At 43.5% G+C, this 17,615-nt stretch overlaps 1 protein-coding gene and 1 pseudogene across 2 annotated transcripts in view; one reads left to right on the forward strand and one right to left on the reverse strand.

Annotated features, from left to right (window-relative positions):
- Positions 1–17,615, reverse strand: part of GPR107 (G protein-coupled receptor 107) — a 73,605-nt gene that overhangs the window by 52,153 nt on the left and 3,837 nt on the right. Inside the window, exons 2-8 of one of the 2 annotated variants that reach the window (XM_015568004.1) lie at positions 9,789–9,907; positions 9,475–9,525; positions 9,147–9,226; positions 7,107–7,231; positions 5,330–5,367; positions 3,736–3,792; positions 140–250 (exon numbers count right to left, since the gene is read on the reverse strand). In XM_015568004.1, the coding sequence (XP_015423490.1) occupies positions 140–250; positions 3,736–3,792; positions 5,330–5,367; positions 7,107–7,231; positions 9,147–9,226; positions 9,475–9,525; positions 9,789–9,907 (581 nt within the window). Of the gene's footprint in view, positions 1–139; positions 251–3,735; positions 3,793–5,329; positions 5,368–7,100; positions 7,232–9,146; positions 9,227–9,474; positions 9,526–9,788; positions 9,908–17,615 lie in introns of both variants that reach the window. The other variant, XM_015568000.1, reaches the window with a different exon arrangement.
- Positions 16,950–17,584, forward strand: LOC102760101 (annotated as a pseudogene).

Raw genomic sequence — 17,615 nt, forward strand, 5'->3', positions numbered from 1 at the left:
CATAGCGTGGTTGTCCGGAAGGTCACTCAGATGGTCGTTCTGCTGTTTGGTTGATTTGCATGTTATTTTATCATTATAAATGTCTTCCATTTTACACGCTGACAAAACGCATGTGGAGCAGTTTCCATGCGGTACTCACATCAAGGTTGAACGCAAACTTGTCATTGGGCCGCGTTTTAGGGCCAGTGCACTTATGCAAGTAAAGGCTGTAGAGACCCTCCTGCTCACTGGTGCTGACGTTAAAGGAGAACTGAAAGCGAAGGAGAAAAAATTACAGGCGCCCGAGCCCTCAGCTAAGCTTTAAGTCTGAGAAAGAAGTCATGAACACTATGGACAGAACAAAAGATAGCCTTCAAGAAATCAGATTCTCCCAGGGCAGAATTTAAAGATGTTTTCTTGTTCTATGATTCCCTCCCAAAGTTGTTATAGCAACTTTCAAGCTAACAGAAAAGCTGACAAAATTATACAGCAAATACCTATATACCCACTACCGAGGTTCCACAATGAACGTTTTACTATCCTTGCCTTACCACACATCTATCCACTGGTGATGGACTTTGGCAGAAGTCTTCCAAGGCAACCTGAGAAAATGCAGTTATCTAGTTTTCAAGCCAATGTATTATATTTAGGTAAAAATACTCCTGACAACTGAAGGAGGTTCATTTAATACTTGACAAGGTAAGGAACCAATATTCCACCCTGGTCAATGTGGCTCAGTTGGTTGGGCGTCATCCCATGTACTGAAGGGTTGCCAGTTGGATTCCCGGTCAGGGCACATGCCAGAGTTGTGAGCTCAATTTTGGGTAGGGAATATATAGGAGGCAGCCGGTAATGTTTTCTTTCACACTGATGTTTCTGTCCCTGTTCCTTCTGCTCTCTCTAAAAACCAATTACAAATCCTTTAAAAACAAAACAATTTTCCCTCATTAAAATTTACACCTGTGATTTTAAGCAACAGTAATAAATGCTGCATTTTCTATATTCAGACATGTTTTCCTTATATTTCATGTATCCAAATGAAGTTTAATGTAAATCAAAAGAAACCACACATGTATCTAAGATCATAGAAGCAACTCCGGAGTCTACCCTAGAGAAGTGTTCTATAAGCCTAAATTATGTGGCTTCGGGCTACGTAGACAGACGGTAAACTATAAAGAAAGGTGGGGATATGATTACAGCATTTTCTCCACGAGCGGGTTACTCTAGGGCTGGGAAGGGCATGGAGTTCGTGAGGCACTAGCATGATTTCATCTCTTGTCCCAGTGACGGTTACACCGGTGACTACTTACAGCTATTTGTATTCATCCCCAATCTGGGCACTAACGCTCTCCTGTACACACTATACCTGACAATTTAACAGGCGGGGAGGAAAAACAGACACCTAAGAAGAAGCTGGAAATAAAAGGCCAAGAATATTCAAGTTGAAATTGTTAAACCACGTCCCAAACTCATCCTTGTGAACGTCGGACGTGTGTTTTAGTCCACACAGGTAGCCAGAATAGAAAATGTTTCTAAACATATTAACTTCCTAGTTCTCAAAGACTCAGATGAAGTTAAGAAATATTTTAAAAAATCAATAGAATTATTAAAGAGATCAGAGTTGGCACTTGATCCTTAAGGAGAAAACAAAAATAAAGCAAAAATGTAAATTTTCGAGTTGGAATAAGCTCCGACAGTTGCTTTCCTGCTCTGGGGATGAACGATCATCCTTGTTCTGTGGATGGAGCAGAAAGGCTCAGGTGACTTCACTGTGCAAAATGGGGAGAACACTGGGTAGGAGAACAGGAAGGAGTCACCTACGACTCCTTCGCAAGGAGAGGGGAAGCGGACAAAAGGCAAGCAGCCCGGCACTGCCTGTTTTATGCATCCCGGGGACCCTATGAACCGGCCATTTCCACCCATGTTCTCATCAGCAGTGCCCGCTGCTTTGCCCTGACACTCACCTGACACACGCATTAGTAACTGACAATCTATACATCCGATATGCTTTCCTTTTGAATTACTTTTTAAAGGCTTTTTACAAAAACATTCAAAACACTGATTTTATGAACAAGCATTTTAAAGTGAGGGAAAAAAGAGAGAAAAGTACCTTTTGTATTTTCTTAAGGAGGCAGTAAAGCAAAGTGGTTAAACACATGGGCCTTGGAGTCAGAAAAACCTGGGTTTGAGTCCTCCCCTTAGGCAAGTTACTTAACCTCTCTGGGACTCAGTTTCCTCATCTGTAAAAGGGGAATAATAACAGTACCTACTTCATAGAGTTGTTGGGAGGATGAACTGAGATAATGATAACATAAAAGTATTTAGCACAGTGCCTGGCATTCATTCATTCATGTCCATAATTACTGATGGAGAGCCTATTAGAGGCCAGGTCCAAGGTTAGGAATTTCATATACATCAGTAATAAAACAGAAAATCCCTGCCCTTATGTTTACCTTCTACAGGGAGAGACTGACAAACATAGTAAGTAGTTACAGCAAGTAGGAAACAAGAAGTGCGAAGGGGAGTGGCTGCATTTAAAACATGGTGACTGGGGAAGCTTTGCTGAGACAGTGGTGTTTGAAAGACTTGAAGGAGAAAGAAATTAATCAAAAGGGTCCCAAGGGACAAGTGCTCCTCCCAGTGGGGACAGTTAAAGCAGAGCCTGAGGCTTCATCTTTCCTGGGAGCAGCAAGGCGGCCCGTGTGCCTGGAGCAGAGTTAGCAAGGGGAGGGGAGGGGCAGGGAACAGGAGCCGAGGATAGAAATGACAGCAGCCGACCTGTGGGTTTGCAGACAAGTGGAAGGACTTGGGCTTTCCCTCTGAGACAGCCGAAAGCTGAGGAGGATTTGGAGGTGACTATTCCACAAGCTCTGTTAGCTATTAATACCAATGGCTACTAAACTTAACATATAAAAATTGTTAGGCAATATACGCCGCTATAAACCAGTGATAAAACAGTGATAAAAAGCAGAGCGTCTGGCAGAGTGGATTACATGGCCGCCTGCATCTGTCAACACTGAGTGAGCTGTCCACTCAAGACCTGTGCACTCACTGTAAGCAAATTATACCTCAATTAATGAAAACGGGTTAGGAAAGAGGCAGTGACTTTTACAAAGTAATAATAAAGGTTATTTGCATAGCGCTTTACAGAGCACTTTAAAAAAATGATCTGCCTAGCAACCCTATGAGACAGTCCCGCCGTTTTTCATTCTTAGATGATTAAAGAGCGAGGAGCCGAAGTGAAGTGTTGTCCAAGGTCACCAGCTAGTAAGTTGGTGCTGAGATCCAGTCCAACCTCCTACCACATACATGGGCTGTGATGCCGCCACAAACACTCGCATGCAGTTAATAATGGTGACAGCGTTGCGGGTCACTCAAGGCCTCTGAGTCTCAGTGAACTCATCTAAAATTTCATCATCACCCTAAAGGACCACCCATGGTTCTCCTGGAGCACTCGGAATGGGAGACAGCGTAGGATTAGAGGCAGAGTTGTGGGGACAGCCAGGCAGAACTGGGTTGGAATCTGGCCTTATCACTCATATTGGACATTCGTGAAGTTATTCCTTCTTAGAGACTTATGATTTGCTACACAGCAGGTGATAATAACCACCCTGTAGGTTTGTTATGAAGAGAGCTACTGTCTCAAGTGACTGATACATAGCATGCCTAATTATTCCTCAATTCAAAATGCTTTTGCTTTTAAAAATTCACTCTTTACATGGTAGAGATCAAGCTTTACTCAAAGCAGATACATACCCGAAATGAAAGTGCCCTGCCATTATTACGAACAGAAAAGGATTTCTCTTCCATTGCCTAGAAAGACATAACAACCTGCTTTAGGACACTGGCAGGAAAAGCAAGCTAATAAACATAAACATAGACTTAAACACGTTTTTCTGAAAGCTTACATTTGCCGACCTTTAAAAGCTTCCTAAAAATAACATCCACCATCTTGTCGATGTCTGAAATCCCCTTTCACAGAGAATGTTCGTTCTTCCTCACCCACCGCCTTTACTCAGCTGTCTTCTGCCTCTTCATTAACCCCACTCCTCACCCTGCCCCCCAACTTCCTGCTGGAGCACTTCTCTACGACTAAAGCTTCAGCAAGACCTAGGGTGCCAACCCAGGTCACACCCTGACCATCCCCGGACTCCACTCCCGACTGCCAGTGAGTAACAGGTTGCCGCTGGTCCCACCGACGAAGTAATGAAAATAACTACTGACATGCAACACACGATGAACTGAGAATACTGACGCTGAATGAAAGAACACAAAAGAGCACGCACTGCATAATCCATCTGCGCAGTTTTGTGAAACTAATCTATGGGGACAAAGCAGTGGTTGCCAGGGGACAGGAGCATGGCAATGGGGCAGGAAACACTTTTGGGGTGATGGGTAATGTTCACTAACTTTACTGTGGTGATAGCTTCAGTGTACACATAAACCAAAACGTATCAAATTGCCATTTTAAATATGGTCCTCCCTCCTGATCTGCAGGGGATACATTCCAAGACCCCCAGGGGATGCCTGAACCTGCAGATAGCACCAAACCCTACATATACTATGTTTATGCTTTTTCCTATACACCCACACCGATGAGAAAGTTTAATTTATAAAGTAGGCAGTTTCAAAGACAGGTTCATTCTTACTGTAGATCTTAGCAACCGCCCCATGGCTTTTTTTTTCTTTCCTTTTTAAGTCAAGAATGTTCACCTCTTCACGTAAAGGAAGCTTCTCTTTGGCGTGTCTGAATGGCCAGCATCACGACACTAGCACAATGGGGCCAACAGTAAGTGAAATAGGGTGACCCGACCACCAGCACTGTGACACCGTGACAGTGGGTCTCATGAGACAGCTAAGTGTCTATGGCAGGAGCAGCATATGCAGCCAGCTCTGTGTTATCTAAGATCCCTCTCTCTGCTCCCAAATATGTACCTTTTACTTCAAACAGGCCAGAGCCCAGCACCTGCTATGCTCATTTCCACTTCCAGTCTTTGCTTATGACATCTTCATCCCACTCCATCTCTTCTTCCCCAAACAAATCCAGCAAACTTCAAACCCTGGTGAAACTTCCTTCCAGAGGGTTCTCCAAATAGCTCACTTCCCTCTCCACCCACTATCTGGCCCTTTAGCACTTAAGTGCTGTACAATGCAGCACCCAATTTCACCGTTAAGTTGTTTCAGTGTGCCAACATTATGACTCCAAACAGAAGGCAGCTCCCTGTACATTAGGCATGTGTATGTATATGAATGTACCTGTGTATGTGTATGTTTAAAAAGAGATCCATACATGCACACATATACATATATAAACAAAAAAGCTGAGCACAAATGGGTGCTTAGTTCTTACCTTTGAATTCTCTGTACTTCTTTTAGACTTTCCACTCTCTAGAAGCAGAAACATTGAAAAGGTATTACTGTAGGATTCACTCATATGTATATCATAGCATCATTTTATGAGACTCTAGCTTGTCTAATATCAAATAATTCAAACAAACAAAAAAGGTGAGACCATATGCTATCTCATGGACTGTCATCTCTCTCTTTAAAAAAAAAAAGAAAAATATTTTTTTTATTGATATTTACAGAAAGAGGAGAGGAGAGGAGAGGGAGGAGGACAGGGAGAGGAAGAAAAAGAAACATCAATTGCTGCCTCCTGCATGCCCCTGACAAGGGATAGATGCCGAAACCCGGGCATGAGCCCTGACTGGAAATGGAACCAGCAACAATTTGGTGCCCAGGATGACACCTTAACAACAGAGACACATCGGCCAGGGCTGGATTGCCATCTCTTTAAATCTCAAAACAATTCTTGAGCTGTAGAAGCAGCAAACTGGAAGTTATCATGTTATAAATGTATCTAATAAGTGATAATATTCAGTACCAACAGGGAACTCATCTGATAATCTAGTGTATGTTACTGCCAGAGATGCCACATGGCCTGATTTTTCTAACTATCTAGGGAATTATGTTTGAAAACAGGTCACTATTTGAAATAAATACATATGAGATCTAGTTACATACATGGAAAAATTAACAGCCTAGCAAGAAGTGTTAAGATTGCCAATGGCTTCTTTCATGGAACAAAGAGGGCACCTGGGCCTTATTTTTACTTAAGATACTCTTCATGGGGAAGGCAGAATCCCACACTCCCTGCAGGAAGGGAGAGGGTTTCAGAAGAAAAAGAAGGAAAAGAGTATTTCCTGCTCAGGAAACGGTCACTGTGCATGAGGAACCTGGATGAGGGGACGGTGCAGAATTAAACCACACCATCACACAAATGCAGTCTTTCTGCAGGTCTTCTAGTTTGGGTTAGAGTTTTGACAAAGTAAAAAAAAAGTGTAAATACAATAAATATTATTCATATTTATTAATAAATAAAATGCAATAAATATTAATTTGTTTTTAAAGACAAACCTGACAGTTAATAAAAGAGGTGGTAAATATAAATTGGTCAGTCAACATAGGAAAAAAGTGCAACCTAATAACAACAGCGAACACACTAACATTCACACACACAGTGCTGGCTAGGACATGGTGATATGGGCACTATTCCCACATGTTTTCTGATAGGAGTAGATAAACCCACACAAGTCATTTGGGAAGGAACTAAAAATATGCATCAACAGACGTATTCAGATCCTTTGAATCAGGTATTCCAATTCTGGGAACCCATCCTAAAGGAAGTTCTATATCTGAAAAAAGTTTTACGAACAAAGAAGTCCAATGCAGCAATATTTATAATACCATCAAAATGAAAATATGCCTCCTTAAAGGGAGAGGTTAAGTAAATTATACTACCCATTTAACGGATATGTGATAAGTATAAAATATCTTTAAGTGAACAGGGATGCTTAAAGTGGTACCTGTAACCGTGAATTTTAAATGTTCTCCACTTAAGAAACAACCTTAGGTAAAACAACAATTACTAAAATTTTAACACTGGGTGTACCGGTAAGGAGAAATGACTTTTCTTTCTCCACCTTCTCCGTATTTTCCACTTTTCTTTAATGATTATATATTTTACCATAAAATAATGCTTAGATCGTGTTTGTTTTTACTTAGGAACCAAAAAGAATCGACCAAGCTGGGCAGTGAAGGAAAGGCTGGCTCCACCTCACGTTTACCTGGTCTCGTCTCAGGCTGGCTGCCTGCTGACACCGGGGGGACAGCAGTCTCCTGGCTCTCATCGCTGCTGAGGATGATCTTTGGTAACTGGGTACCAGCTTCTGGTGGAGATTTTATTTTCACTCTACAATCAAATAAGATAGAAGGGAAAGTTCAAGGTAATGCTTATGGACCTTTAAGTGTTGTACATTAGGCACGGCTTCAAGCTCTAAATTCATTATGTCAGGTAATCCTACGATGTAGATTCTATCACCTGCATCTTACAGATGCTGAAACGGAGGCTCAGGAAAGTTAAACACCTTGCCCAAGAGCAGGAAGCTAGTAAGGAGCTGGCGAGGATCCAGGCAGTCTCCCCCCCACGGCTGAAATTCTTGGCAACCACGCAATTCTGATGTACATTCTTTCCCACTAAGTATCTGTGATATGGTCAATAAATTGGTGTACAAGGGAAACAGAATGAGATAAAACCAATGAAATGGCCTGGCTGTGGTGGCTCAGTGGTTGAGCACTGACCTATGAACCAGGAGGTTAGGGTTGGATTCCCATTCAAGGCACATGCCTAAGGTTGCAAGCTCAATCCCCAGTAGGGGGCATGGAGAAAGCAGCCAATCAATGATTCTCTCTCATCATTGATGTTTCTGTCTCTTCCTCCCTCTCCCTTCCTCTCTGAAATCAATAAAAATATATTTTTTAAAAAAATAGTGTCTGCCTAGAAACAGTGACATTAGGGATTGCAGGACAGAAGTACCTCTCCCAGATGTACCAGATCACCTGCATGGCTTTTTCAATCTGCATGTGAGATATGCCCACAGGATTTTGAAATGAGCTAACTCAGCCTTAAGGATCCTTTTTATAGTGAACACTAGTGGCCCGGTGCATGAAATTCATGCACATTAAAAGGGGATTAATTAGAGGAAATATTTTAATATTTCCTCTCTCATCATTGATGTTACTATCTCTCTTTCTCTTTCTCTCTCTCTCTCTCTCTCTCTCTCTCTCTCCCCCCTCTCTCTGAAAATCAATCCTATATAATAAAACCCTAATATGCAAATCGACCAAACGGTGGAACGACCAGTTGCTATGACACACACTGACCACCAGGGGGCAGACGCTTAATGCAGGAGCTAAACCCTGGTGGTCACTGTGCTCCCACAGCGGGAGCATCACTCAGCCAGAAGCCGGGCTCACAGCTGGTGAGTGCAGTGGTGGTGGCAGAAGCCTCTCCTGCCTCCGCTGCAGGTGGGCGGTAAGGAGCGAGGGGTCACAGACTGTGAGAGCCCTGGACTGTGAGAGGGATATCTGACTGTCGGCTTAGGCCCAATCTCTGGTGGGTCGGACCTAAGCCAGGAGGCAGACATCCCCCTAGGGGTCCCAGACTGCGAGACGGTGCAGGCCAGGCTGAGGGACACCACAACCCCCCTCCCCACAGTGCACAAATGTTGTGCACCGGGCCTCTAGTAAAAATATAAAGAACAATGAAATGTTCAAGTGAAGTCCAGGGAACTTGGAGCTGCATCTCCTCCCTTTTCCCTCCTGAACAGACCCCACTGCTGTTACCCACCCTGCACGAGGGCCAGTGAGTTTCCAAGCCTGAGTGACACGGGACCTAAACTGGATGATCCAGCTGAAGGGAAGCACTTCTAGTTCCGCCTGGGGAGAAGCCTTCCTGTCCCTCCCTTACTGAGATGGGACTAAGAACCCACTTTACGGAACACACCACACCATTTCGTGCTATTCTGCCTTGGCATTTACGTGGGAAATGTTCTTCCCTTCCTTATTCACTGGTGAAGTCTCCGCACTAGAAGGTGGGTTGGGCCCCAGTTACCTGAAGCCTTCCCTCTCCCCCATCAGTGCCTCGGGCCCACCCTTCTGCTTTGCTGTGATCACTGGAACGGCCGCTGTCTCCCTCGCCTGTGGTTAATCCCCAGCACCCAGCAGTCTTTGGCAAATGGTAGATGCTCAGTGAATGTTAGCTTAATGACCAAATCCCCCCAACTGTACTCTAGGGTTTTACTGAAGGAATTATTAGAATTACTTACTCACTTCTGGAGAAGTTTAGGATTAGAAGGGGGACAGAGACAAACTGTTTCCTGAAAATACAGTAATTCACATCTTCATCCTAAGAAAGGAAGACCCAATTATACATCGCCTTATTCATTCACACTAGAACAAGGAAAAAACGTTTTCAGGAACAAGACAAACAAGGGGCCCACCCTCCACTGCAAACAACACAACCGTGGGTGTACTGATACCCGGGAGCCCCGGCAGCCGCCACCTCAAGAAAAAAGCCCACCAACAAAAGCAGTGCTCCCACCGGTGTCCTGAGCTGTAGTGAAGAGTGTGGTCAGTCACGCATTCAATGCTCACCAGGGAAGAAGAGAATCCGTCATTTTTGGAACGGTCGAGGCTGAATCCAATCTAAGAGGGGTAAAGAGCGTAGAAGTAAATGCCCACATGATGGCCTGGCCTCCTCTCGGTTTTCATGGCGTTCATTTGCAAGAAGAATCACTAATTACTAAAATTATTCACGAATTACAATTTAAATGTTAAAAATGAAATTATCTGGTGCCTGTTCACAAGTTTTATTTTCTCCATATTCTGACACTTCTCACTCAGGGATGGGGCGAAGCTTTCAGCTAAGAAACAGAGAAGGTCAGCCCTGCTGTCCGGGAGACACTCACAGTCAGGTCCTTGTCTGTGGCTCCTTCAGTCACCGAAAGGCTGACGACATTGACCACCATGGACCCGTCCTTGAAGAACCCAAAGGTGTTTAGATGAACCTTATGCCTCACGTCATCCTAAAAAGATTTGCAGAGGTGGAATTAGTAATAGGGAGAAGTTAACTTGATTATTTAACCTATATGTTTGCTTGAAAAACTAGTCTAGTTTCCTGCTAGCTAACCAATGTTTCCATATCCTTAGGAAAATATACAGCTGTGGTACCTGATCTTGTTTCAAAGCTGAAGATGATTCATCAGAAATGCATAAGATATCAACAGTTTTGCAGAAGGAAGCACATAATGGATGCAATTCATTTTGACACATTTTTAACAGTCCTGACTAGGTGGTCAGTTGGAATGTGAATTCCAGGGAAGGAGGAACAATGTTTTAGTCATCCTCACATACTGCCTGGTAGTCCAAGGCCCAGCATCTAGTAGGCACTCAAAAAACATACTGGCCCTGGCTGGTGTGGCTCAATTGGTTGAGTGTCGTCCCTTGCACCAAAAGGTCACCAGTTCGCCCTGGCCGGTTTTTATCAGCAGTTAGAGTGTCGCCTCACTGACCAAAAGGTCTGGGATTCTATGATTGATGTTTCTCCCCCCCATCCCTTCCTCTCTCTCCAAAATCAACAAAAAACACATGAAGAAAAACATGCTGAAGGGGATGGGAGGGGGGGGGGGAGTAGCCAAAACTGCTCTAAGGATACATTTTTATAAACCTGCTTATAAACTGTGTGCAACTGGCTCCTCCCACTGCAGGCTGACCGGGCACCCCTGCACATTACTTTTCTAACCTGTAATTCATTGTTTTTACATAGGTTCCTTTGAATCTAAAAGTTATGCTATACGATGGGTTTCAGGAAACAAAGCCTTATATGCAGAAGGAATCCCAGGAGCTTGTCAGGTGGAGACAGGATCTTTCGGACACAGGATAATCCTGAGGTTTGTTGAAACTGAACGACCTGGGCAAATGCTTCGCACACCTGCTTGAAATTGTCTCAAAGGGGTGATTTCAATCCCAACTAAGTCAATAAATTTTAAGGCTGATAAAGACTAACTGGAAATTTAGGCAAACAGTCAGTCAGGAGGGTCTATAGGAGGAGTTAGGGCGTATGTGGAAGTTCTCCCACTCTAGTAACTGAGAGACCCCTAAGGGAAGAATTGTTTATAATAGAGCTCTATGGTTCTCCTTCCCTTAATTTCCTTTTCCCTTCTATAAATACCCCTCCACATCTTGGCACAAAGGCCAAGTGTGCATGTGGCCTGCCATGTCTGCATGCATGGGGCCGCAACCCTTTCTTTTTCCTGAATAAATCCTTTCTGGTGAGGAAGCACCTAAGCCAGTGGTTCTCAACCTGCGGGTCGCGACCCCTTTGGGGGTCGAATGACCCTTTCACGGGGGTCACCTAAGACCATCCTGCATATCAGATATTTACATTACGAGTCATAACAGTAGCAACATGACAGTTATGAAGTAGCAACAAAAATAATTTTATGGTTGGGGGTCACAACATGAGGAACTGTATTAAAGGGCCAGAAGGCTGAGAATCACTGACCTAAGCGATATTATTTTTCAACTGAGAAGGCCAACAGACCGTGGTGTTGTTAACAGAGTGAAATGCTCCGTCTCCGGGACCCCATCTTGTCGGGCCTGTGCTGCTCCCTGGCCCTCGGGCTAGTGGGTTCTGCTGACATACTAATCATTAGAGGGATTCTGCTGGGGCTTTAGTTTTTACAAAAACAGCTCCTTTCCATTTCCCCTTCCCTTGACATAAAAGAAGCCTAAGCTCTGTACTTCCTTAAGATGGATTTGAGGAACTACAGGGCCTCCATCCTCTTGATTGGCACCTGCTCCATCAATAAGCTTTTCCTTCCTCCAGACTCTGATGTTTTGAGTTTTGGCCTTTTGAAGTGTTGGGCAAGCGGACCATGGGCCCGTAACAGTATTAGTGAAGACTCTATAAAGACAGCCACGAGTTTCACATTGAGAATTATCTGCCTAAATCAAATCGCCTTCGCTAAGTTTGCAAGAAGCTAACAGTTATTACATAATTCCTAAATGCTAAGCACTTTTCTAAAACTTACATTTGGTTCTTCCTCAAATCTGATAGTCTTTTTTGACAGTGGTTTTGCTTCTTGCTCATATTTTTAAATTTCATCCTTTGTTTCTTCCCATTTTAAATATCGCTCTTTTACAACATACTGAGGTGTCCGGGGTCTAATCCTGCTCTTTGTCCTTGTCTCTGCTGATGTTCACAGCAGGGTGTTTCTTTGTGTGAGTGGTAATTACTCATTCCTAGACTTGGATCTTCTGGATATCAGAGACAGTCTAACTCAGCTGTTCTCAACCTGTGGGTCGTGACCTCTTTGGGGGTCGAACGCCCCTTTCACAGGGATCGCCTACAGCTTGTGCTGTCAACAGTGATCACCATGAACTTTTGGCCTATTCAATTCATCTAGGTTCAGCTCCATGGCCTAAACAAGACAAATAGCCTTTAATATCAGCTGTCATCCAATTGCTTGGTAAACCATTTGATTATTTAGATAAAGATACTCAGAGCCTTCACATTTGACTTCACTGTTATCTACCAAATCAAGTAGAGACATTTAAGTTTTAATGCTAACAGGTGTCATTTTAAGAAATTTAAAGACAAGCAGACAACCTGGTCTTCATCCTGCTTCTGCCATTGGCTCACTGCTCTGTTACCTCTCACCTACCTTGACTTTGATTTGCTTGTCTATGAAACTGAGACAGGTTGACAAATTAATCACCACTAGGCAATGAGCTAAAAGAGTAGCTTTGAGGACACCCCACTGTTAGGCACATCCCCTGAGCCATGCTGTCCAGGAGTTTTCCTAGGATGTGTCATGCTCCCCACTGCTGTCTGAACTTCTTGGGTGCTCAGGTCTCAGAGCTAATGCTTCATGGCCTTGAAGGAAGCGGGGGGGGGGAGTAGAGGGTAACATGGGGACAAGGACACATATGTAATTTCTTAATCAATAAAAAATATATTTAAAAAAAAATGAATAATTTATAAAGATACTTAGAATGATATGTCAGTGATATCTCAATAAAACTGAGAAAAAGAGAAAAAAAAAAAAAAAAAAAAAAAAAAAAAAAAAAAAAAGGAAGGAGCTGACCCCAACCCAGGGGATGAGGAGAATCTCAAAGTAGAAAGGCCATCACATTGTCCTCTCCAAACGCATTCACACAGAATATTCTAGAAAACCTATGTGAAGTTAAAATTCTGCCCTTCATGCCTAATAATATTCAACAAAAAATATTTTATCAAAATATAGACCCTCTTGGAAACAGCTGCATCCGTATGTCCTGTTTGGCCTCCTGCAATTCAGGCAAGGGCACTGCAGGTGTCCAGCCCAGGTGGACCTTTCACAGGGATCGCCTAAGACCATCAGAAAACACATATATAATTACATATTGTTTTTGTGATGAATCACTATGCTTTAATTATGTTCAATTTGTAACAGTGAAATTGGGGGTCACCACAACATGAGGAACTGTATGAAAGGGTCGTGGCATTTGGAAGGTTGAGAACCACTGCTCTAACTGCAAACACCAGCGGCCTAGGCAAGGCCATGGAACAGATCTTCAGCAGAACAATCAGAAACCACCCCTCGCACCACCACACACACAGCCAGTACACACATCTTACTGCCATTTTATTTCCTAGCCCACTCTTCCATTCAAGCAACATGGCTCTTTCAGAGTCCCATATTCAGGGCTGAGGACAGGGACACAGTTCTAGCTCCACCCCAGCCTCGTTCTAAGGCTTTGGCTCCTCCTCCTCCTCACCAGTTGTTAAAATCCAAGGCTCTAGGGTCCAAGTTTCTGCCATGCTTCAGGGCAGCCCTGACTTGTGTTCTTTTACCCACTGGAGCTTCACCTCCTTCTTGCCACCTTTTTTATTTTTTATTTTTGGCCCCTGGGCATTTTCCTAGGAGCCCAGCTATGCATTTAAAGCATGTTGGCCAGACTTCCAATTCCTGGTAGGATGGAGTAACGTGCAGCAAATTAGCATTCCCAGGGAGAAGCAGAAAAGCCAGCTAAGATAATAGAAGTCATTTGCTGAGAGACATCAGGGAACTGCGAGAGCATAAAAACCAGAAAAGCTAAGGTTCATGACCTTCCTCAGGACTGTGAGAGTGATTAGCCCCTACAGAAAGTGATTTGAGTGACTATTTTCTCAATTCTCCCAAGGGTGTTACATGGCTACTGCTATCTTAGATGTACAGAAAAGAAATTAATTCAACTACATAGGATGGATGTCTTAAGACATATGAAAAATAATGTAACTGGAGCCCTGGCCGGTTTGGCTCAGTGGATAGAGCATTGGCCTCTGAACTGAAAGGTCCCAGGTTTGATTCCTGTCAAGGGCATATGCCTGGGTTGTGGGATCGGTCCCCAGTTGGGGACTTGCAGGGGGCAGCCGATCCATGATTCTCTCTCATCATGGATGTTTCTTTATCTCTCTCCCTCTTCTTTCCTCTCTGAAATCAATAAAAATATTTTTAAAAATAATAATATAACTGGAGCCACTGAATAGTGGAGTAGGAGCTGCCACCCCAGGGGAACCGCTTTCTTGACATTGGTTCAAGTAATGATATTTTTGGATAGAAAACAAAGGCACAGGTAACACAGCAAAAACAGAAAAATGGGATTGCGTCAAACTGAAAAGCTTCTGCACAGCAAAGGAAACAATTACAGTAACACAGTGAAAAGGCAACCTACAGAATGAGAAAAATGTTTGCAAACCATATATCTGATAAGGGGTTAATATCCAAAACACATAAGGAACTCAAACAACTCAACAGCAAGAAAACAAATGACATGACTTTAAAATGGACACAGGATCTGAATAGACATTTCTCAAAAGACATATAAATGACCAACAGGTATGTGGAAAGATGCTCAACACCCCTCATCAGGAGGGAAATGCACCTCATACTTGTTACAATGGTTACTGTCGAAAGACAAGAGTTGATGAGGATGTGGAGAAAAGGGAACCCTTCTACACTGTTGATGGAAATGTAAATTGGAACAGCTGGTATGGAAAACAGTATGCGGGTTCCTCAAAAAATTAAAAATAGAACTACCATATGGTCCAGCTATCCCACTTCTGGGCAAACATCCAAAGGAAATAAAATCACTATATCAAAGAAATAGCTGCACCCCATGTTCATTGCAGCATTATTCACAATAGCCAAGATATGAAAACAACTTAAGTAGTTGTCACGGGATAAATAATAAGAAATACACACACACACTGGATTATTATTCAGCCTTAAAAAGAAGGAAATCTTATCCTTTTTGACAACGTGGATGAAACTGTCTAAGTGAAATAAGCCAGACACAGAAAGGTAAATACTGCATGATCTCACTTACATGTGGAATTTAAAACTGTTCCAGAAGCAGAGAGTAGAATGGTGGTTACCAGGAGTAGGGGTGGGAGAGGGTGGTGGAGGACATGGAGAGATGCTGGTCAAAGGTATAACGTTTCAGATATGCAGGGTGATTTCTCAGACCTAACATACAGCACACTGACTACAGTTAACAATGCTGTGTCGTTGTATACTCTAAATTTGTTTAGAGAAATCTTAATTGTTCACACACACAAAAGTAGCTATGTGAGGTGATGATATGTCAATTGGCTTAATTGTGGTAATAATTTCACAACGTATATGTATATCAAACTATCACATTGTATATCTTAAATACATGCAATTTTTATTTGTCAATTACACCTCAATAAAGCTGGACAAAATATTAAATGCAAAGAGCAGAATCCAAACTATATACAGTAAGAGCTAAATTTGTAAAAAAAAATTTAAAAATTAAAAGCTAAATATTTACATTTATTTATTTATTTATAAAAGGTCTGAAAGAAATCCACCAAACTATGAAAAGATTAGTACCACTATTTTTTTTATATTTTCTACATTTCTAACAAATAATTACCAAAAATCAATCTTTTTGTTTAAGTATTACTATTTGCCAGTAATACATGCAGGACCCTCACCTAACCCGCGCCCCATGTCCACTTTCAGGTATCATGTCACCATTCCAAGTAAGAGAAGCACGGAAGTGACTGCACTCCTCAACCGCCCTCCACTCCCTTCCGAGCAACCGGTCCTAACTTCCACTGCTCTATGATGCCGCCTCTATTGCACATCATGTTCTCATTAAGTTGAGTTTCTATATGTGCTTCCTATTCTGTCCCACCAATCAGCCTGAAGTGTTATATGGCTTATTGTTATGAAACCGGGTAAGGCAAGACCTCTCTCCTCCTCATTTAGATCTGTGTTGGCTATCTCACACTTCTGGTGGCCAGAAGGGAGTACTGGGGATGGGAATTCTGGGGTGCTAGTAATGTCCTGTTTCTTGAGCTCGGTGCTGATTACATGGTTGTAAAAAAAAATTCATCAAGCTGCACACTATGAACTAAGAAACGAAAGAAAGGAAGGGCAATGAGACTAGAGAAGAGGTTGCTCACAGGTAGACTGGCGGCGTCACTAAGGACTGTGAGCTCCCCTTTAAGGGGGAAAGGGTGCCCCTGATGGGTTCAAAGGGGAGTGGCATGTCGGGATTGGGCTCTTAGGCAGATACTTCAGCTACAAAGCAAAATGTGAGCTGGAGGAATTCTGGGACACAAGTGTGTGAGGAGCCTGCACTGGTCCATGAGATATAAGGATGGCCTGGACCAACGAGTTCAGGTGACGACAGAGCAGGGGATGGATTGGGGGGTGGGGCGGGGGGGAGGAAGCTACTTAGAACACCCATCTATGAGAAGTGAAGAACACAGTTACTAAGACAATGTGGACGAGTATATAGGCTGAGAGTGAAGGGAGTGGAAGGGTGAGTTGTTTCTTAGGTGCTTATGCAACGCCTACGAGGAAATGCAGAGTCGGCAGTTGGATACACTTGCCAAAGCTCAGAAGAAAGGTCTGATCTGGAGATGAAAGAAAAAATCCCTCAAGACAACTACAATTTTGGCACATTTTCTCCTTTTTCCTTAGTTTCAAAACAGTTGTTTTACACTGACAAGTCTGCTCTTAACTAAACAGCAGAACATACATACTTTTGCTTTAACTCCCTAAACAATTTCACATTAAATTACTTTAAAACAGGCCGTTCTCCTTGGGAGAAGGCCCGTAGGCAGCAGCCATGGTGCCCAGCCGAAATGGCATGATCCTAAAGCCCCACTTCCACAAGGACCGGCAGCGGCGCGTTTGCCACGTGGTTTAACCAGCCCGCAAGACGCAAGGCCAGGCAAGCCAAAGCGCCGCATCCCCCTCTGACCCATCCGACCCATTCTATCCATAGTGAGATGCCCCACGATGACAAGGAACCACCCTTCAGCCTGGAAGGGTTAAGGGCGGCTGGCATCCACAAAAAGGTGGCCTGGACCACTGGGATCTCGGTGGGTCCCTGCAGGCCAATGTGCAGCGGCTACTCCAAGCCCATCCTCTCCCCCAGGAAGCCTTCGGCCCCCAAGAAGGGAGACAGTTCTGCTGGAAAACTCAAATTGGCCACCCAGCTGAGCGGACCAGTCATGCCCGTCCGGAATGTCTATAAGAAGGAGAAAGCCAGGGTCATCGCAGAGGAGGAGAACTTCAAGGCTTTTGCCAGTCTTCGCCTGGCCCGGGCCAATGCCCGGCTCTTTGGCATCAGGACAGAAAGAGCCAAAGAAGCTGCAGAACAGGATGTTGAAAAGAAAAAATAAAGTGCTGTTGGCAACCAAAACTGTGGCACATCTACACAGTGTAATA

The sequence above is a fragment of the Myotis davidii genome, unplaced genomic scaffold (genome assembly GCF_000327345.1).
Source record: "Myotis davidii unplaced genomic scaffold, ASM32734v1 scaffold651, whole genome shotgun sequence".
In the NCBI taxonomy this organism is placed as follows: domain Eukaryota; kingdom Metazoa; phylum Chordata; class Mammalia; order Chiroptera; family Vespertilionidae; genus Myotis; species Myotis davidii.